The 22,188-nt window shown below is 41.9% G+C and overlaps 1 protein-coding gene across 2 annotated transcripts in view; it reads left to right on the top strand.

The window, feature by feature from the left end:
- spire2 (spire-type actin nucleation factor 2) overlaps positions 1–21,877 on the top strand; it is an 89,911-nt gene extending 68,034 nt beyond the window's left edge. The window contains exons 8-15 of one of the 2 annotated variants that reach the window (XM_080186870.1): positions 1,220–1,395; positions 3,437–3,650; positions 7,698–7,828; positions 10,861–10,998; positions 12,863–12,930; positions 13,868–13,895; positions 15,565–15,671; positions 18,482–21,877. In XM_080186870.1, the coding sequence (XP_080042996.1) occupies positions 1,220–1,395; positions 3,437–3,650; positions 7,698–7,828; positions 10,861–10,998; positions 12,863–12,930; positions 13,868–13,895; positions 15,565–15,671; positions 18,482–18,686 (1,067 nt within the window). In that variant the 3' untranslated portion in view covers positions 18,687–21,877. The remainder of the gene's footprint in view (positions 1–1,219; positions 1,396–3,436; positions 3,651–7,697; positions 7,829–10,860; positions 10,999–12,862; positions 12,931–13,867; positions 13,896–15,564; positions 15,672–18,481) is intronic. The other variant, XM_080186871.1, reaches the window with a different exon arrangement.
- Positions 21,878–22,188: the final 311 nt, after the last annotated feature.

A 22,188-nucleotide genomic window follows, 5' to 3' on the forward strand; every position in this document is an offset into this window, starting at 1 on the left:
CTGGGCCGGGCGGGACGGTGTCTGTCTGGGCCGGGCGGGACGGTGTCTGTCTGGGGCGGGCGGGACGGTGTCTGTCTGGGGCGGGCGGGACGGTGTCGGTCTGGGGCCGGGCGGGACGGCGTCTGTCTGGGGCGGGCGGGACGGCGTCGGTCTGGGGCGGGCGGGACGGCGTCGGTCTGGGGCGGGCGGGACGGCGTCGGTCTGGGGCGGGCGGGACGGCGTCGGTCTGGGGCGGGCGGGACGGCGTCGGTCTGGGGCGGGCGGGACGGCGTCGGTCTGGGGCGGGCGGGACGGCGTCGGTCTGGGGCGGGCGGGACGGCGTCGGTCTGGGGCGGGCGGGACGGCGTCGGCCTGGGGCCGGGCGGGACGGCGTCGGTCTGGGGCGGGCGGGACGGCGTCGGTCTGGGGCGGGCGGGACGGCGTCGGTCTGGGGCGGGCGGGACGGCGTCGGTCTGGGGCGGGCGGGACGGCGTCGGTCTGGGGCGGGCGGGACGGCGTCGGTCTGGGGCGGGCGGGACGGCGTCGGTCTGGGGCGGGCGGGACGGCGTCGGTCTGGGGCGGGCGGGACGGCGTCGGTCTGGGGCATGCAGGATGGTGTCGGTCTGCATTGGGCAGGATGGAGCTGGTTCGATGCTCTCAGGAATGTGTCTGATGTCAGATGCTGTGGAATCCAATACTATAAAGAGTTGTAGCCTTGCAGAATACCAGGGAACCTGGTTAATGCTTCAGGCGTCAGTACAATCAGCGTGAAATACATTTCCTTTATCAAGCTCCAGCTTGTACAATTACTTCTATCCCTCAGCAAATTATGAAATGAGTATGGTTTATGAATTAAATCAGAATTAGCGCGGGGCGGGGGGTTGAGGAAACTGTGAAATTTATTTGTTTTGTCCAAATTAGAATAAACTTTTGAAAAAATCCTCAATTGTCCCCATGGAGCTGCAATCAAGTGGAAAATACATCCCCACCACGTCTTCACATTATAAAGTGGCTCACCTCTACTTAGTGTAACTGCTGGGTTTAAGTATATCTAACCCGTTCAATCATTGTAAATATAAACAAGAATTCAAAATCGTATTAAACTCAGTGCACATTTACAATTCTTTTCTTTTGAGTGAATTGAATGGTGTAAGATCAGTCCTACACTTTGCGATGGTGGCTGCATGCTTAAGCTAACTGGTTACTTTCTTGTCATGTTATCAATGAATTGCCTTTGCAGGAGTGACCTTTGGATCACTGCCGTGCCTTGTGCATGCCTGCTCTGATGAACTGAAGTCTACATCGTGCATGGATCTCTCCAATCCTGAGTCCATGGGAAGCACACAGCGGCCTAGACCCAGGGTGTTACTTAAAGCCCCGACACTGGCTGAAATGGACGAGATGAACATTTCCGAGGTAGGACTATCAGCTAACCTACTTCAACAACTCCATGGGAACTGAAATGTTTCTAACCAATGTGAAGACAGATAGATCTTTGGAGAAAGTTAAAGCCTGTACTGCAACGAGGTATGTTCCTGACGGTGTAAGCTACAAGAACAAAGCTTGACATTCCCTAGAACATTGTGCATTAAGATCCGTCAGCTATGAATTCACTGTGCTCTCTGTAGTTGAGTAATGCAGATCAGGAAGGATTTCCATCTTGTTCGCAGGAAATGGCTACTGTTACTGTCCATCCATATTTTCCTGAGTGGCTGATTGGTCTACTGCAGAACACAGCTGAGAGTTAATCATATTGTTGTGGGACTAATGTTGCGTATAGAGCAGATCAGGTCAGGATGTCATGGTGGCACAGTGGTTAGCACTGCAGCCTCACGATGCCAGGGACCCGGGTTCAATTCCGGACATGGGACACTGTTTGTGTGGAGTCACACGTTCTCCCTGTGTCTGCATGGCTTTCCTCCCACAGTCCAAAGATGTGCAGGTTAGGTTGATTAGCCATGTTAGATTGACCCTAGTGTCAGGGGGGTTAGCAGGATAAATATGTGAGGTTACGGGGTTAGGGCCTGGGTGGGATTGTGGTGGGTGCAGACTTGAAGGGCCGAATGGCCTCCTTCTGCACTGTAGAGATTCTATGTCCTCTTCAAAAAGATGTTAGTGAACCTGTTTGGTTTTCCAACAATCTGGCAGCCTTTATGGTCACTTTTTTCAATAGCGTTATTTTTTACTTGCAAAGTTTTGAAACTGAATTCACTTTCTCATACTGTCATGCATTGATAGTCTGTGTCTCTGGATTGCTAGACCAGCAACCTAACCACTAGATTACTATATCCCTAAAGGGTCTATGTTGTCTTTACAGGTTAGGTAGAGTTAGCTAATTTCACTGAGTGCTGCATTGTACCTGACACCACATTGTTAAGGACTTTTAGAGCTTTATGGTACTGCAGCAATATCAATTAATATTAATTTTTAGTTTTCACCAGATTACTGAGAAACCAATATATAATAGACATAGATAAATTGCTCTTAAAATGGTGGGAATTTTCATTATTCTCAACAAAAAACAATCCACAAGCATTTGGGCCTGATTCATAGGAACAAGGTTAAGTTGTATTAAACTGCTCTATTATTTTGAATTAAAACAAATTGCTGGTTAGTTAGCCACAGGATGTGAATTGTAATCCCACCATGGCAGTGTAAAGAATTGGAACTCAACTTAGAAATTCTGGAAATGGAGAACGTTAAGTGACCAAGGAGTTACCGAATTATTGAAAAAAAACACTGGTTCACGAATCTCTTTTTAGGGGTGGACATCATTACCTGGTCTGCTTTAAAGGTGACACATTGCCCTCTGTAGTGGACTAGTAAGCCACCATGACAACCATGGATAAGCAAAAATGACCACCTTGCCAGTTATGTTCATTTTTTGCCCATTTATGAAAGTATTAAATAAAATCATATTGTACATGCCAGACCTTTTAGAGATGTCTTCTCCATGTCTAACCTTTAAAATGATAGCCTCATCCTACCCATGATTCAGAGAAAGCTAAAAAGGCTTTGATTATTTTAGTCAAATCAAATGTTCTGCCCGTTTCTGCGTGGGTCCAACAATGTGCGGGTTAGGTTGATTGACCATGCTAAATTGACTCTAATGTCAGGGGGATTAGCCGGATAAATATGTGGGGTTACAGGGATAGAGCCTGGATGGGATTGTGGTCGGTGCAGAATCGATGGGCCGAAAGGTCTCCTTCTGCACTATAGGGATTCTGTGAGAACAAAGCTGGCGGTGTCAGAAATCGCAAATAAATCACAAATAATTAAAGTTTGGGACCCTAGGATATTACCTTTTGTGTGACTTTTTCTCATACTAGACCAATCGTTTTTATTGTAACTTTCCATGAAGTGGGGATAACGTTGTTTATAATTAGAAACAGTTCCTGATTTGAGGAATGCACAAATGCAGAAATGTAATTTTAGTTGCATTCTTTATTTTTAAAAGGAGGAAGAATCACCAAGTGGAGAGATGCAAAGGATTGAGAGTTCCCCGGTTCCATTAAAACGTGATCGCTCGTTCTCAGAACACGATCTCATCCAGTTACAGACTGAGTTAGCTCTGTCACAGTCCGATTCTGTTTCTCTCTCATCAAAGAGTTCCGATGCACGACTGTACCCGGAGGCCGAGACTGCATCCGGAGCTATGTCTCTGAGCAAAGGTAAGTTAAAGAGACTTAATTCTTCTTCCCATGGAGAAACTGCTCGCTCAATCTGCAATGTTCCCTTTGGATTCCCTAATCAATAGTGAAGCCTTTGCATGACTGCTGTTGGGTGATTGCTAATAAAGCTGTAGAGTCTGAGAGCTTCTCCACCCTAACATTCACTGCTTAACATTCAGTGAAGCGTCCTGGCTGATAATTAAAACTCTGCAGTTCCTGACAACCAGCCTGAATCTCAAAGTTATCACATTCTGATAAAGGTGTGGGGCTGAGTGAGAGGATTGAATAAATTTTACTATAACAGTACAGGAGATAAAACAGGTAAGGATTTAAAAAACAACTTCATCTGTGAGCAAATGAAGCACTCTTTTTCTTTTTCAACTTTTGCATGATTGTAATTTTGATACTTATAGATCCTACATTGTCAATGGTCTGCCCTTAAAATAAAACTTATAAAAGCAAAGTACTGCCTACGCTAGAAATCTGACAGAATCCCTCAGTACAGGAGGAGGCCATTTGGCTCATCGAGTCTACACCGACCACAAACCCACCCAGACCCTATGCCCACAACCCTCATTTACCCGGTTAATCCCCTGACACTAGGGTCAATTTAGCATGGCCAGTCAAGCTAACCCCCACATCTTTGGACCGCGGGAGGAAACTGGAGCACCCAGAAGAAACCTCCGCAGAAACAGGGAGAAAGCGCAGACTCTGCACAGACAGTGACCTGAGACCAGAATTGAATCTGGGTCCCTGGCGCTGTGAGGCAGCAGTGCTGCCCACTGTGCCACCATGCCGCCCTCCTGGAAACCTGGAAATCTTCAGCTTGTCAGGTAGCATCTGTGGAGAGAGAAACCTTTGATCAGAACTGGATAAGATAGAGATGTCAAGAGGTTGCCAGCAAGTAGTGGGGTAGAGAAAGGAGATGGGTGGAGCAGAGGCAAGAACAAAAGAGAAGGTCCGTGACAGGCTGAAGGACGAGAGAGAATTAATGGCAAATTGGAGTGTGAAACAGTAAAAGCAGCGAATGATGGACGGAGAGTAACTTTACATGAGGAAAGCAGAGTCATTGCTGGCACTGGCTATCTGAAAGAAATAGGAACAGTGTTTATGATCTGAAATTGTTCAACTCGGTGTTGAGTTCAGAAAGCTGTGAAGTGGCTCATTGAAAAGTGGGGTGCTGTTCCTCGAGTGTCCATTCAGCTTTATTAGAATAGTAACAGTGGCCAAAGGCACAGAGGTCTAAGTGAGGAATTAAAATGACAAATGACCAGAAACATGAACTGAATAGATGTGTTTGCTCAAAGCAGTCACTCAATCTGAGTTTGGTCTCCACAATATAGTGGAGCCTAAATTGCGAGCAGCCAATTTGATTTGGAAGAAAGGGAATAAAAGGGCAGACGTTGCATGTCCTGCATTTACATGAGAAGTTAATGGTAGGGTGTTGGAGAGAGTTATAGAACAGAGATCTCGGGGTACAGGTTCACAGGTCTTTGAAAGTGGAGTCACAGGTGGACAGAGTGGTGAAGAAGGCATTCAACATGCTTGGTTTCATCGGTCAGAACATTGAATACAGGAGTTGGGATGTCTTGTTGAAGTTGTACAAAACATTGGTAAGGCCACACTTGGAATACTGTGTACAGTTCTGGTCACCCTATTATAGAAAGGATATTATTAAACTAGAAAGAGTGCAGAAAAGAGTTACTAGGTTGCTAGAGGGACTTGATGGTTTGAGAGGTTGGATAGACTGGGACTTGTTTCCCTGGAGTGTAGAAGGCTTAGAGGTGATCTTTTAGATGTCTATAAAATAATGAGGGGCTTAGATGAGGTAGTCAATATCTTTTCCCAAAGGTAGGGGAGTCTAAAACTAGAGGGCATAAGTTTAAGGTGAGAGGGGGAGAGATACAAAGGGATCCAGAGAAGCAATTTTTTCACACAAGAGGCTGGTGAGTGTCTGGAACAAGCTGCCAGATGTAGTAGAGGCGGATACAATTTTGTCTTTTAAAAAGCATTCAGACAGTTACATGGGTAAGATGGCTAAAGAGACTTATGGACCAAACACAGGCAACTGAGATTAGCTTGGTGGTTTAAAACAAAAGGAGGCATGAAAATAAAGGAGTCATTGAGGTTTACAGCATGGAAACAGGCCCTTCGGCCCAAAGTTGGGCCAAAGGGCCTGTTTCCATGCTGTAAACCTCTATAACTTTATAAGTTGCCACATAATAGGGAGGGCATGTTGAGGTCATTGGTTTATTCAGATACTTGAGCAACGCAAGCACTTGGCTCCTGACTGAAAGATCACAGTGCCACGTAACAATTCTTCGATTTCAGCACTCTAGTTTTGATTCCAATGCCTGCATTGCCCTGAAAGGGTAACAGGAGCAATTGACAAAATGCTTCATGTTCAGACAGTGCTGTTATAGCAAAATGAAAACTGAAATGATCGGGACTTGAGATGATCCTTCTGGAGTACATTTTCTTTCTTTATCAGCATTCTGCCTTTAGATATTTTACTATTCATTCTTTGTTCATGAAAATAAGCTAGTGTACATCTTTAAGAAGCTTTGTCGATACAGAATATCCGATGTTGGTTGTGCGTTTTATTTGTCCTTCTCAAATTTTAATGGCAGCATCTGACCGAGGAATGTTACCAAACAAAGTTTGACACCAAACCACGTGGAAATATTAGGACAGTGGCAAAAAATACTCGATCAAAGAAATTGGTTTTAAGGAGTGTCTTTGAGGGAGGAGAGAGAGGTGGAGAGGTTTAGGAGGAGAATTCCAGAACACACGGTCTTGGCAGCTGAAGGCACAGCTGCAAATTTTCTATTTTTTTTATTCATTCATGGGACATGGGTGTCGCTAGCTGGCCAGCATTTATAGCCCATCCCCAGTTGCCCGAGGGCTACTGAGAGTCGACCACATTGTTGTGGCTCAGGAGTCACATGTAGGCCAGACCAGGTAAGGATGGCAGATTTCCTTCCCTGAAGGACATTAGTGAACCAGATGAGTTTTGCGACAATTGACAATGGTTTCATGGTCATTAGTAGATTCTTAATTCCATAAGTTGATATAAAGAAGGAGGGATTTGCATTTATTTATATAACGCCTTTCACATCCTCAGTATTACCCAAAGCACTTTACAGCCAATTAAGGCATTTTGAAATGTAGTTATTGTTATAATGAAAGGAAGAGTTTAAGAAGCTAAATCTTTTTCAATCTAAATAATAGAATAACCTTTTGTGAATGATAAGAGAACCTTTACTTTTTAAAAACTATTTGACCAGAAAATTGAGCTCACAGGCCAAGCATGTTTATGTGTGGGCTCCATATATTAATGCCTAACATGATGCAACAACTGAACAGGTTGTAAAATCCTGCGAGGTGCATAGTTAATAGCTTCTTACACTCCTCTGATTCCTCAACTGATGAATGGGTTTGTGTAGCTTAGCGATAGAACTCAAGAATAACATTAGCTTTCACCTTCCAATCCAATCACTCTGGGTTAGGAAGAAGAGAATCTACCAGGATTCCCACTCTTGTATGTAAACTGTGCTGGTGGTGTGGGTATTGGACAAAAGCACGTAATTGGACTTTGCTGTTGGTCCTTCGCAATTGAATTGTCTTCTGACTCTGGGTGTGACTGCTACAATGACCGGGTACAGTGACCGCATACAATGATCACGTACAATGGATATCAGAGGCCACTTACTAAAGATATGAGCATGGGTTTCCTCCGGGTGCTCCAGTTTTCTCCCACAGTTCTAAAGATGTGCGGGGTAGGTTGATTGGCCATGCTAAATTGCCCCTTAGTGTCCTGGGATGCGTAGGTTAGACGGATTAAGGGGGTAATTACATGGGGTTGTGTGGCTAAGGCTTGGGTGGGATTGTTGTTAGTGCAGACTCGATGGGCTGAATGGCCTCCTTCTGCACTGTATGATTCTATATTCAAAGGAGGAGCGGGGAGAGAATTGCTGATAACAATATATCTTTGATCTTGCTTTTCTACTGTCCCTAATTCCTACAAACACATGTTTATATTTCCAGTAGAAGAGAACGCAGAGGTGCAGACTACAGGTACCCAGGCAGCTCATTCTTGTGTGACAGTGGGAAACAACCTTCAGTCTACAAAGGGTATTCCAGAGAATGTTTTAACCTTTTCCAAGCGTCAGTGGCTGGTGAGTACCTGTGCCCACTATTAGGGAAGCTTTGAGACTAGATTTCCCATTTTAAAGGTGCAAAGTATGCACCTATTTTCACACAGCCTTCTGCTGTTTCACTGGAAGGAAAGTTTCTACATTTGAGATCTGTCTGTGCTGATTGATTAGTAACAGTGATGTTTGATTTGTAATGGGTTCATTTTAACGTTTGCTGACAGTGTAACTGGGGTAATCTTAGCTCATCTGCCAGTTGTAGGCTTCAGCCAGTTTTAATTTCTGTTGAAATCAGATGTTGGGATCTTGAAGCAGTGTTACTTGCATGGCCATATTAGGAGGCATATGCAATACAGACCTGCTTCAAGGGTCTTTAAGATCACAGTATTCTGAGGAAGTGATTCTCCCAAAGCATTCAAAGTGTCGAATTCATGTAAAAACTGGAGTAAATCCTGTTGGCTTTTTCAGCGGGATTTTCAAAATGAAACTCTCACACTCTCTGCACTGCAGAGTGCACTAGCATGAGTCATGCTAGAAATCAGGGTGGCACGATTCCCACTGGAGAGGCCGGCAACATAGCACTGAGCGAGCCACTGCACATGTGTCAAGCTGTCAGCGCCAAGATCGGTGCATGCACTGCTGGCCTCCCGATTGCTGGCCAGCGCAGCAACCCCTCCGTGACCCGGTTGCTGGATCCCCAGACGTATCCAGGCCAGCTTCGTCTCCAAGGCCCCTCCTTCCCCCTGCCAGCAGCCCCAAACACCGCCCCCCCACATCCCATCTCACCAACCCCAATCGCTGGCCTGGCTCCCTCCCTCTGTCACCCAGCCCAACGTGCAGCGCGGCAGTGGGACCCCATCCCCACTGATCCCCTCTCCCAGAGGCCCTGCCCCTAGCCCAACCCCCTTGGCAGAACAGCCTGGTGGGTAGTGCCAGTGTTCCCTCTGGGCATTGCCACTTCCCCCTTGGGCAGTGCTAGGGGACCAGGCTGGCAACACCCAGGGGCACCCCCTCCCTTACCCCAGTCTCTGTGTAGGGTCTTGATGGCTCCCCTTCACTCCAGCGGTGGCCAACCGCCAGCTCTCTGCAAGTCGTGAGCTGTTGTAAATCCTGCTGGAGTGAAACACTCCTGGCAGGGAGAGGCTAGCAGGCCTCTTCAGTCCTGGGCTCACTAATTCGATGCAAGTAATATTAAAATGAGGATTACTATAATGGCACCAGAAATCCAGTGCCTGGAGACTCACGGAGGCCGTGACACCCAGCGGGCAGCCCACTTGAACCTCCACTTGAGCCTCCTGGCCTATTGTGCAGTTGGCTGGGAGAATCGTCCCCAATCTGTTTTATGTCTTTGTTATTTGAAGAGGCCCAACCAGGGCAGGGGCCAATCCACAAACAAAGTTAGATCAGTGGCTAAGAAGATGTTGCTGAAAATCTAAACAATCTGTAAGAGTAGTGCACAAGGCTGTCATAGAGAAGAACCAAGTCCCTGACCCATCCACTTTGCTAACAATGTATACACTTTCACCAATATTATCCTCAGCATTACTCCAGCAACTATAAATCTTTTGAACTCCTGGTGTCTGATCTTGCATTAGATGGAAATTCTGGACAAATATGAAATAAATGAAATCAACATACTGCTTAATAAGTGGTTTATGTAAATGCCTAGTGTGTTTTACTCCAGTGCCTTCTCATGATGACAAGTGAGTCTTCCTAACCTCTTCAGGCATTTCTGACTGATCTGGGATTAATATGTCCTCCCTTACTTTATGCTGGATTGTGAAATACGCTTGCAGTTGGTACTGCAATACCCAGTGCTTTGGTCGTTGATAGGTTCCATCACCCAGTGTAGTGGGGTGAGGAGGGGTGCGGGGCAGCTGTTCATCTGAACCTGACGCCACTGTTGGCTCTGAACATTCAAAACCGATACTACAACAACGACTTGTATATCTAATGCGGGCTTAAAATTTACCAAAGTGTTGAACAGTGGCAGAAAATTCAAACATTAAAACAAATTAAGGAAGAGGATTGAGAGAGGTAACCAAAAGCAAAAATCAAAAAGTCAGACTGTTATGGAAAGGAGAGCTAGCAAGATGGAAGGACTTGGACACAATGCGGGCTGAATGCAACAGAATGCACTGCAGGCAAAATGAATGAAAAGAAGTTGCTCAGAATTGTGTGAACAGAATAATAGGACTGAATGAGGTTGAATGATGTCGAATGGAGAGCGTTGTACATTTGCCTAGTGAGAAGAGTGAATAGTGAGCACAAGGGTCACAGAAGATAAAGGCTTTGTATGAATAAGATGCAGATGTAGGATTTTCTTAAGAGTTGCAATTTGCGAAAGGCAAGGTTCAGTATTCAGTATACTCCAGGAACAGACAGAATACCCGTGAATTATTTCTAGAGTTGCATGTATTTCTATTCACATAATCATTCATTATGAGGTATAGAATTAAGTCAATCTGCAGGAGTTTCAGTTTTCCATTCTTAACATCTTTCTTTACACCTCCTGTATCAATGCAGTACAGGCTGCCATTGGTTCCTTCAATACATTTTCCAACTGTTTGTTGCACCTGCAGGCACACATCAGAATGAGGTCAATCTTTTACCACCATTTTCTGCTGTGTAGATATTTATGTGTTTCTACAGGTCTACTTCTTTGAAAATTTCTGTTTTTTTTAAGCTTACCTACCCATAATTTCATATTGAATTGATCCTATGTTACATCACTGCCTTAGAGTATGACAAGTGTGTACTGAGTGTACACGGCTATCTCATGTAATTTCAGAGCTTGTCAGAATAAAGCCATTATTTTTCTCAGCTTAGAGTTATTTGTGTAAACCTGTAACACAAGGCAACCAGAAGTGGTGTGAGATTCAATTTAAAAAGTAATCCTTTGGATGAAGTGGCCCCAGTAGCTTTCAGAATGCTTCAGCCTCGGAAGTTGTGCTCCCAGCAGAGCTTTGTGCTTTTTATTCTGTAACCATGGTGTAGCCTCTTTATAAATTCAAGACAGCTTGGTGCAGGAAATCAGGAATATTTTTCTTTTGCAGGAAGAATTCAGTCACCCAGTGGAGAGCCTGGCGCTAACTGTGGAGGAAATCATCAACGTTCGGAAAGTCTTAGTCAAAGCTGAAATGGAAAAGTTTCTGCAAAGCAAAGATCTCTATAACAACTTGAAAAAGGGAAAGGTACATGTCTTGTGCACTTTTCACAATTCTGTAGCAATGTTTATTTTTCAATTCATGCTTCCTCTTTTCTTTCTGTCTTTCTTTCTGTCCTTTCTTCCTGTCTTTCTTTCTCTCTCCTTCTCTCTTTCTTTCCCTCTCTCTCTTTTTCTCTCTCTCTTTTTCTCTCCCCCCTCTCTCTTTTTCTCTCCCCCTCTCTCTCTTTTTTCTCCCCCTCTCTCTCTTTTCTCTCCCCCCTCTCTCTTTTCTCTCCCCCCTCTCTCTTTTTTCTCCCCCCTCTCTCTCTTTTTTCTCCCCCTCTCTCTCTTTTTTCTCCCCCTCTCTCTCTTTTTTCTCCCCCTCTCTCTCTTTTTTCTCCCCCTCTCTCTCTTTTTTCTCCCCCTCTCTCTCTTTTTTCTCCCCCTCTCTCTCTTTTTTCTCCCCCTCTCTCTTTTTTTTCTCCCCCTCTCTCTCTTTTTTTCTCCCCCTCTCTCTCTTTTTTTCTCCCCCTCTCTCTCTTTTTTTCTCCCCCTCTCTCTCTTTTTTTCTCCCCCTCTCTCTCTTTTTTTCTCCCCCTCTCTCTCTTTTTTTCTCCCCCTCTCTCTCTTTTTTTCTCCCCCTCTCTCTCTTTTTTTCTCCCCCTCTCTCTCTTTTTTTCTCCCCCTCTCTCTCTTTTTTTCTCCCCCTCTCTCTCTTTTTTTCTCCCCCTCTCTCTCTTTTTTTCTCCCCCTCTCATTTCTAACAAAGCACTTAGGGACAGGGACAGGTGACTTCAGCTTCACGTATCAATTCTATCTTGTCCTAATCAGTGATACACATCTCAGTCAAGTGAGGTAGGCAGCCCATGCCAGTATTTCCTAGGGTTGTGAGTGTAGAACTGGTTTGAAACCCAGCTTAACATGTAAGCTGGAGCGATATCCACTGCTGAGGTTGAAACTGCAATTGTTAATGAAAATGAGGAACAGGAACATAAAACTGAATTCAGGACATTTGTCTTTTGTCATTTTCCAATCAACAAACAATAATCTTGTGCTAGACAACTGCTTTGCATTTAAAGTTAAAAGTTTATTTATTAGTCACAAGTAAGGCTTACATTAACATGGCAATGAAGTTGAAGTTACTGCGAAATTCTCCTAGTCACCACACTCCGGCGCCTTTTCGGGTCAATGCACCTAACCAGCATGTCTGGTTAGATGGTTACACTGTGGGAGGGAACCAGAGCACCTGGAGGAAACCCATGTAGACAGTGATAAGCTGGACTAATACTCCCACTCCGCCACATCAGAAAGTATATCCAATACAAATAGTAAGGATTACATTCCTTTGGGTATCAATTTGAAACTTTTATTCTAGATTTCCATGTCATTAGCTTGTTAACTTTTTAAGCACAGTCCTCCTGATTGGCATATCCAAACAAAATGCAAAACACCATTGTTTACCGTGCAGACACGTACAATGTTGATCCAGTGATGACATTACTGATTCACTTCTGGGAATATATTTTACTTTTTGTTTATTTGCTGAGAAAATTTATGATGATTTTGGTACTACAATAGAATAAAATTTGTCTTTACACACAGTGCAAAATGTGCCTCCAGCTCTCAAAATAGTCCAGAATATCACTTGGTCTGAGTTTATTTCTCACTAGGATTATGAAAACATGAAGAAATAAATACTTTGCAGTATGTTCTTGTTTCTTTCCCTTGTCCCCTCTAGCTCTCCATCAGTCCTGGTTTATCTGCCGTATGCTTTAGGATCACACATGAAAATAGTCAAAAATGCTAAAATGAATTCCTGTTTCATGCATTGCATTTTATAGAGTTATTTTGGATTTTATGTTGCATCCTTTTGCAGCTCTATCATCTTACCTTTGCTCTTTGCCATGCAGGTCTGCTGCTGCTGTAAGGTGAAGTTCCCTTTGTTCTCATGGCCCTCGGCATGTTTATTTTGTAAAAGGTAACAACGAAAACCAGTTTTACCTTCATCTGTTTTCTTACTGCAATTGGTTAAGAATTTCATATGAATGTCTGAATATGCTGTCAGTTAATCCACCGGTTCAGTCAGAACCAAGGCTTTCCTGGAAAGAATAGAGTATTGTAAAACTGTAAGGGAACAGAAAAGACTCAAATTCCCCTCCTTTATCTATGGAAACACACTGAGCTGTGTAAGTTAATGGAATCCTTTCTGGGTTACACAAAGCAAGAGCACAATCATGTCCCAGAAAGATTTTAGAATTCACCAAAACACCTTAGAAAAATGTTCCAAACCTCAGATACCCAGATAAATGCTTTATTTTACTTCTGCATTTAGTCACCTCTACCATATTGGGATATTTCTTTATGCTAAATGTATTATATAATGAATAATCATTCTTATAAACTTTATTCACACAAAATCTGATTGATTAAGGTTTGTGGATTGCATTATTTTTAAACATAGCCTAAAAATCTAATGCTTAAAACTTGCCAAATATTTGACAATCAACTGCAGTGTAAAAATGTCTTCATTTAGTTACGGTGTTAAGCACTTGATTATGTCGACCTCAAACTTGACAAGATTATTAAAATAATTACATGAAAGATAGCCCAAAGCTTTACTTATTAAATTGTTCATTTAGATAATTTACTTCCTTATACTGTTAACAAGCTTTCCTATGAATTTGAATTGAATGAATGACCTGATTTATTATTATCACATGCATTGAATATAGTGTTTCTTGCGAGCTATACAGACAAAGCGTACCATTCATAGAGTACACAGGGGAGAAGGAAAGGAGAAGGTGCAGAATGTGTGTTGCAGTTACCAATAGGGTGAGGAGAAAGATCAGCTTAATATGTGATAGGACCATTCAAAAGTCTGATTTTAAAAACACACTTATTTTCTTTCTTTTCAGATCAGTTTGTGGTTCCTGTAATGTAAAGGTAAGGCCTGTTACAAAAGTTACTTGATAAAGAATTCTATAAACACTTTACCACAGAAATCTGATCCATGAAATCTTGATCCACGTACTTTCCAATGAAACCCTTTTGGTTCAACAATGTGTTGACTGTTTTAAAGTTTATTTATGAATCACAAGTTAGGCTTACATTAACACTGCAATGAAGTTACTGTGAAAATCCCCTAGTCACCACACTCCAGCACCTGTTCGGGTACACTGAGGGAGAGAATTTAGCTTGGCCATTGCACCTAACTAGCATGCCTTTCAGACTATGGGAGGAAGCCAGAGTACCTGGAGGAAACCTACGCAGACACAGGGAGAACGTACAGACTCCTCACAGACAGTAACCCAATCTGGGAATCGAACCTGGGTCCCTGGCGCTGTGAGGCAGCGGTGCTAACCACTGTGCCCTGTTGATCGGTTGTTAACACAGAATAAAAAGACCTAAAACTAATGGAAAATGACACAAAGTGCTGAACCCTCAAAATAGGCGTAGTATGTCATGTGATTATCTGCTCATCATTTTGCAAACTCTGGAGCAGTAAATGTTCATGTACCATATGTTGCAAACATCCACTTCCCTGAACAATAGACATGATTAGGAAGTGAGTGATAAATTTGTCAGTGATGAGAATGTGAAGGCCTGGGCATCTGGCAGCCTTGAGTTTTCCTATAGAATGAACAACCAATTTCAAACATGGAGAGACTCATGATTAAAGGTTGCTAAAGATAGAGGTTGATTTAATGTATCTAAGATGGCATTCATTCCAGCTTTTTTAGAGCTACTGATTGTAACAATAAACAATGTCCTTGAAGCTGACTGTCTGCTGCTTATACAGTGGCACTTTAAATTGTAGTAGCATCTCTCCCTAAGGACTTCCATCTGTCCCTAAAGGACTTCCTTATGAAACTGGCAGTAACGTGCAAATTCCTGACATCCCTCAACACATTGGCACTCATAAACAGTGCATTTGCTGGGGACTGGTAGACCTATTAGCAATCAATATTTACCATTAGAAAGTACAGGCTTGATATTTTGGACAACGTTTATAAAAGGTTTGCAAATACATTTAGTATAGAGTACGATCATTGTTGAGCAGACACAATAATAGGATAGGTTGTCGTATCCATTTTTTTGGTTGAGGCTTACTTAAATTAAAAATATTCTAGATTGGAGAAGCTTTGCTTATAATGTCCTTACAAAAAAAACTTGCATTTATAAATGAAATTTAAGTACTATTTCAGCAGATTAACAATTTTGTATATCGTGTCTTTTAATGGGCATGTCATTATAATGAGAAGATCTGAATTAGAGTCAGTCTTCACGCAGTACATGTACACTAATTATTGGCTTGTTCTAATAAAAGAAAAGTCTTATCATTCCCCACACACATTTCTTAAACAGAATGTGCCTCTGCAGCTGCTTTTACAAATAGAATTGGTTTAAACAACTTTTTTCTTCCTAATTCATTACACAAGACTGCACTTCATTCTTAATGTTTTGATTTTCACATAAATCATTTTTGCGGGAAGAACCAAGATAGTGGCTGAGTGTTTTTCATCCCTTGACCAGAACTGGTACATGGAAGTTATAGAAACAGTGGCGTGCCTATAATAGGATTATAAAAACTAACTATGTGTATTTCCTGCAGATCAAGATTCCTTCCAAGAAACTTGCCCATATACCTGTTTACACTGTGGGTTTTGAGACTACCAGTCAGACAAAAACCGCTCAGACCAAAGGATGTTTCCAATCTCAGTATGTATCTCAACTATCTACTAAACTGGATGTAGAATTTTTCCTTGGTTTGAACTTTTTTTATTTATTCACTGGCTAGCCAGTATTTATGGCCTGCCCCTAGTTTCCCTTGAGAAGGTGGTGGTGAGCTGCCTTCTTGAATCGCGGCAGTCAACATGCTATGGGTTGACTGACAAAACCATTATGGCTTTGTTGAGACTTTGTAGCTAGGCCAATTCTGAGGGCAGTTGAGAGTTAACCACATTGCTGTGGCTCTGGAGTCACATGTCGGCCAGACCAGGTAAAGATGGCAGAGTTCCTTCCCTAAAGGACATTACTGAACCAGATGGATTTTTCTGACAATGGTTTTTTTTTATTGAATTAAAATTCCATCTGCCATGGGGGGATTCAAACCTCGGTCTCCAGAATATTAGCTGAGTTTCTGGATTAATAGTCTAGCAATAATACCACCAGGGCTTTGTCTCCTCTTCATTTTAGTAATATATTAAGAAGTATGCAACTGCAGCAACAGTGCTTTTCGTTAATTTAGCCCCATTTCCAGCATTAAGGCAGATGATGCTGTGTAGATGGATGTATAAGATATAGAATTTGAAACTGAGCTGAGTCACAGAGGATGGAGAGGCTGCTCACCATTGGCTTTGGACTGAGTAAGCAGTTTGTGTTGATGGATTTACTTGCCATTGTGCAATGTAATATCAGACAATGTTAGTATGTTTCATGCCATTCATATCTGTGCTGCAGGATCTGTGATTGTGATGCGCTTTTATTGTATGCTAAGCTACAGTTTGTGAATGGAAAATAGCCACTCTCTAAGAATCTGCGTCAACTTTGGAAAATGCAGGAGCAGCTATATTTAGAATTTTAATTATTTTTGCTTTCATTTTGACAAATGCACGTGATGTATTGTGCCAGCAGTTTTGTCAGTGGGTCTCTGGGTGAAACAGTCTGCTACTGTGAAAAGTGAAACTAGGACAAACTGTCCAATTGCTTTGTAAAACCTGCCCCACAGAAGTGGAACATCTGCAGTGCTCACTAATGAATTGTTCTTATAGAACCATATAATCCCTACAAAGCAGAAGGCCATTTAGCCCATTGAGTCTGCACCAACTCAGGCTCAATGCCCTCCCACACCCCCTACACACACACACAGCCCCAACACCCTGCTCTATTCCTGTAACCTCACGCATTTACCACAGCTAATCCACCTAACCTATACAGCTTTGGGCACTAAAGGGCAATTTAGCCAATCTACCTAACCTGCACATAGATACTTTGAAGTGGGAGTTCTCCAATACGACAACTGTGCAGTATGGAGAAAGGCTATTAAATTAGAAGACTAAGACTGTTAAGTACAAAATATTCTAGGAAACTTCTCCTGAAGGCATATAGAAAATACCAATTGAGCCAGCAAAGAATTTAGAGGCCTGACCACAGGCCTGGTAGTTTTTCTAAGGAGGAGAACATTGTAGCGGGAGAGTTTTTAAAAAAAGGAGCAGCTAACAGACAACTGAAAATGCTGCAACCAATGATGTGACAAAGAAGCTGGAGTCAGTGGAACAAAAGGTTTGAGGGGGGATTGGATAAGAGACTAAAGGAGAATGCAAAGATAGATGGGGCAAAGTCATGGAAAGATTCAAAAATGACTTTGAACTTGCAGTCTTGAGACAGGGCATTAATATAGGTCATCGCAGACAGTGCAAGATATGTGCAGCAGAGGTTTGAAGTATTAAAGTTATTTCTTAACCTGGATCTCCATATCCGAATGCTAATCCCCATTACCTACCTGGTGGGAAACTACATGAATTCAGAGTGATTTTCCTTTGGAACTGCAGGAAAAATCTTAATCAAACTTGAGAAATGATCAAAAATTTCTTGTGATCTAAGATATTCTCTGGCCTCTGCATTTGTGAACAAGCAGAAGTGAAGGAAAGAACTTGAATTTGCAAGAAGTTATGAAAACAAAGAATAAAGAAAAATACAGAACAGGAACAGGCCCTTCAGCCCTCCTAGCCCACACTGATCATGATACCCTAACTAAAAAAATCCTTTTGCCCCTACCTGAACCGTATAAAGGAATATTATTATTATACACTAATAATAAAGTTTATTTATTAGTGTCATAAGTCAGCTTACATTAACACTGCAATGAAGTTACTATGAAAATCCCCTATTCGCCACACTCTGGTGCTGTTCAGATCACTGAGGGAGAATTTAGCAAGGCCAATGCACCTAACCAGCACATCTTTCGGACTATGGGAGGAAACTGGAGGAAACCCACATAGACACAGGGAGAACATGCAGACTGCACACAGACAGTGACCCACTGGGAATTGAATCTAGGGTTCTGGTGCTATGAGGCAGCAGTGCTAACCACTATGTCGCTGGGTATTCATATATCCATCCTAATGCCTCTTAAACGAAGCCCTTTGTGTTCAGATAAGCTGTATTAATTTCTTTTAGTTGAATGTGGGGATGCATTACTGTTGATGTAAATAATAGATGTTGCTAGATACAATTCTTCACTTGGATCATTGTTACTGCTGTAATGAACCCAAAATGCTTGTAACTAAAATAACTAAAATTAAATAGATGAAGTTTGAGTTGCTAATAGATATTCTGATAACTGGGGAGAGCAAGATTATCAAAAGTTGTAAAGGTCTCCAGTATTTTGACAAATAAACCCCTTTGGCCTTCCGATACACATTTTGTTGACAGCATGATGCCTTTTAAGTAAGGGTGCTGGCCAGGGACTATCCAACCTTTCTATGCTTTGTTCTTCAAATCTTGTGTTTGGTCCTGTTATATTTTAGAGCTCTGAAGAGTCTCAGTAACCGGTCAGTAGAACAGGAATTTCCACACCTTTACACGCACGGCTGCAGCTTCAAAGATGTTTGTGCTGAGTGCGCAAAATTTGTGGCTGATGTCATCAATTCGAGTCGTAAAAGCGTGGACCTTCTGAATAATACCCCCATGAGGAAAGCCCAGTCTATGTATGCACGCTCAACGAGATCCTGAAGAAAGAAAGAGCAAGAACTGACGGTACTACAGTCACCGCATGATGCCAGCCAAAGCTGCTCAGCAGTCACACTGCACGTGCTGATGATGTTAGTTCTCGAAAGAACAATATGCAAAGCTTCAAAAAAGTGCCCATGCCATCTGATCCCCTGGAGGCGTGACAAATGTGAGGATGAAGGATACAAATGAGTCAGGTGTTTATGGCGGTCACTTTGTAAGGATTAACATTTTCCTGTTAAAATGCTTGCTCATTGATGCATGACTCTCCAGTTGCTGCAGAAACAAGGCAAAATGAGGATGCTCCAAACGAATCCATGGGCTTGGAGTTCTGAGCTTTGGAACATGGGTGAAATCTGAACATTCCATCCGTTACTGGGAAGTAGCTCTGAAAGCTGGGATAGAGGTGGGGGGTGGGGTCGGGGGAAAGGATTGACAGAGATGTACAGATTTTGAAAGTTTGAAATTCAGCCATCTTGACAGGGACAAGAGGCTAAATCAACTTACAATGCAAAAAAAATGTAAAGTTTATTTTTTTGTTCATATTATTTTGAATGATTTCATTAATATTTATTTTTCGTTAGTTGATACAATCTCCTGTACGGGGTTCACAATGTTGTGTGTTCCTTGTTTCCTTGCTCCTGAAGCATCTGCTGCTGACTTTTCAGTTCTGTTACACTGGATACTTCATTATGATTTATACTGAGCACAAGCTTTAAGATTGGCTCAATGTTACACATCTAAAACTAGCCCAGCCTCCTGTTATGTGCTATGGATTCAACCATAGATTTTACTTTAAATTAATTTTGTGGCAATTCTTCAATAAATGTCCTCATCTTAATCATCATTGCTAACATTGACACAGGGCATCACGTTTGTGTCCTGTGTTGTGGTTTTGCAGGAGGCTTGTCACAAGATGAAAAACATCACAAGTTAAATCTGGTTTAGTGTGGCCTAAGGTGATTTGTTATTCCCTAGCTGTGTTGCCTCTGTGTCAACGTACTGTAAATTAAGTAGCTTTGAATCTTACTCCCATGATATGTGGATCAAGAGATCAAGTGAGATTAGTTGGAACTCAAAATAAGAGATTATATTTGGACCCTTTAATTTACCACAGTTTACAGCCTGAGTGAACAGCAATTTTTAAAAAAAATTCCTTTGGCTACAGTTATCTGATTGGCTGCGGCAGTGCCCATTGTGAATAAGTAACTTACCGTGGCACTTTTGCTCCACTTAATAGACATTGCCTTGGTAAGATAATAAAAAATCTTCTAAAAACATTAAGTGTTAGCAACTGCCTCATAAATCGACAAGTTTATTTGGACCAGCATTTACCAGTGGTTTCTGTTAAAAGTTATATAAATAGTGCTTACATGATAGAGTAACTGTGCAAAAAAAGTAGCATAGCTGCCTTGAATCTCATATCAGTACTCAGCTGGATCTTCTGTATTGATATTTTAGAGCTTCACGGTAGTATGGAATGGACACTAACACAAATGATATTAGATGAGGAAAATATTAAGCTCACAGAGCGTTATAAAATTAAAACCTGAGTGATTCAACTAATGTTGCAAACCTAAACTTCTTGAGTCCTTTTATAAAGACATCTAACTTAAGAAATCACAGCATCGGTATAATTCATACATTATACAAGCGGTTGGGGTTTGATTGTTTTTCTTTACTTTGTGTTCTGCCTTTCTTGTGGTTACCACATTCAGGCAACATCAGGTAATGGAAAGCAGTGAGGCTATCATGTTTGCAAGTTCTGCCAAGATATTCACCATTAGTAAACAACAAAAATTGGGAACTCCAAATTCAGGGAGAAAAATTAAACGTTAAAATTAAAAGCATAGCTATTGTTCTGCAAACCTACAATTATTTTAATGCTCTCTTTTCTTAAGACTTGTCCGTTTTATTGACAGATACAAGAGCAAATAATGAATGGGCTGCAGACTTCATTGATTTAAATTTCAGTGAATAAGACATGAAAAGGCAGGTTTCATGAAATGGGGAATGCTGTATGTTTAACCGCTTATAAAGTTGACCATTACTGGCAGTTGAGATTTTCAGAGGCCAGATAATTGAGTAGTGATTGAAAGAGTGCCTTTGAATGTGACAAAATCTGTTCAGGAACAGCTGCAATATGTACTGTTAAATGTATAAACATGTATATGTGGGCAGCTAATATTTCTGTTGTTGATCCTATTCTAGCATAATGTTTCTGATTAGCATTTTTGCATGGTTAAAATGTTTACCCAAGGTGACCCAATAAGGCAAGTGCATGGTGGTAGCATTTAATGTGCTTGATGGCTTCCTGATTGAGTGCATTGCCAAAGTTTACTGTGGCCACCCTCCTGGACGTAATGCATGCTATAGAGCAGCCACCAGGAATACAATAACAGCTCAACAGAACACTACATCTTTAAGGATACACCTCCACGGGATAGGACCCACAGACATGCACTGCACACTATCAATGAAGCTCCTCAATTAGATTTGAAGACCTATCGTAACTAGGAGTAAAGCAGTTTTAAACCAGGTCCATCAGATATGCATTTGTGTGCAAATTGCCCTTCCAAGTGTCCATTCAAAGCAATGCTCAAGCAATCACAGAACTCATACAGGCACATGCTACAGAGCAAAGCTGTTAGCTTCTGGTTAAGACATTGCACTGCAGTGAACATTTTCACCTCACCAAAGGAACTTATGAAGAAGAAAACTTGTGTTTAAGTGCAAAAAGTTTTCAGTGTAAGCAATGAATATGTCTAATTATCAATACAGCTTCCCTGGACAAATGGGATGTGTGTTGTGTGTATAATGACTGGATTTCAGTCAATCAGCATGCTAAAAATAATATTATGCAAATAGAAAAATAAACATTTTATGTAGGGCCGGCAGGCCAGCACAGGTTGTAAAATTTATTTGGTATATATGTATCTTTTCTTGTAAATATAAGTTCCACTTACTGCAGGATTAAATAAAACGGTGCAAACCGTCCAGCTGCTTCTTGTCCATAATACTTGTCATTAATAACTTAAAGTTGTGAGTAAATTTTTGATGATTTCATTGCTGCCTGATACTGTTGCCAATCGTGGTTCTATAAAAAGGATTGCAAGTGAAGTGGGCAAACTTTCATTAACATGATTTGTTTATGCAGAAATATAAACATTTTTTAAATGAGTCATGCATTGTACAATATGAAGGTTTTTGATGGGTACTCAATGCATCATTAACATCAAATAAAGGGTCTCTTTTCAAATGCTAAGTGAGGATAGAGGCCTGACTGTCAGTGTTTAATGCTGAATTCTATATATAGCTGCCAGAGTTTCACAGACAGCATTTTGAGGTCTCAGTGCACAAGCCACAATCCATTAAGTCAACATGGTATAGTCCTGTCCCCTCAATGCTATTTCTTTTGTTACTCAAATTGATCCTGGTAACTTGCAGACAGGGATTCTCATCCACAAGTATACAGCAGCTTGAATCACTTCAGTTAGCAGCAGAT

This window comes from Carcharhinus amblyrhynchos, chromosome 4, assembly GCF_965287045.1.
Source record: "Carcharhinus amblyrhynchos chromosome 4, sCarAmb.v2.hapA, whole genome shotgun sequence".
NCBI lineage: Eukaryota > Metazoa > Chordata > Chondrichthyes > Carcharhiniformes > Carcharhinidae > Carcharhinus > Carcharhinus amblyrhynchos.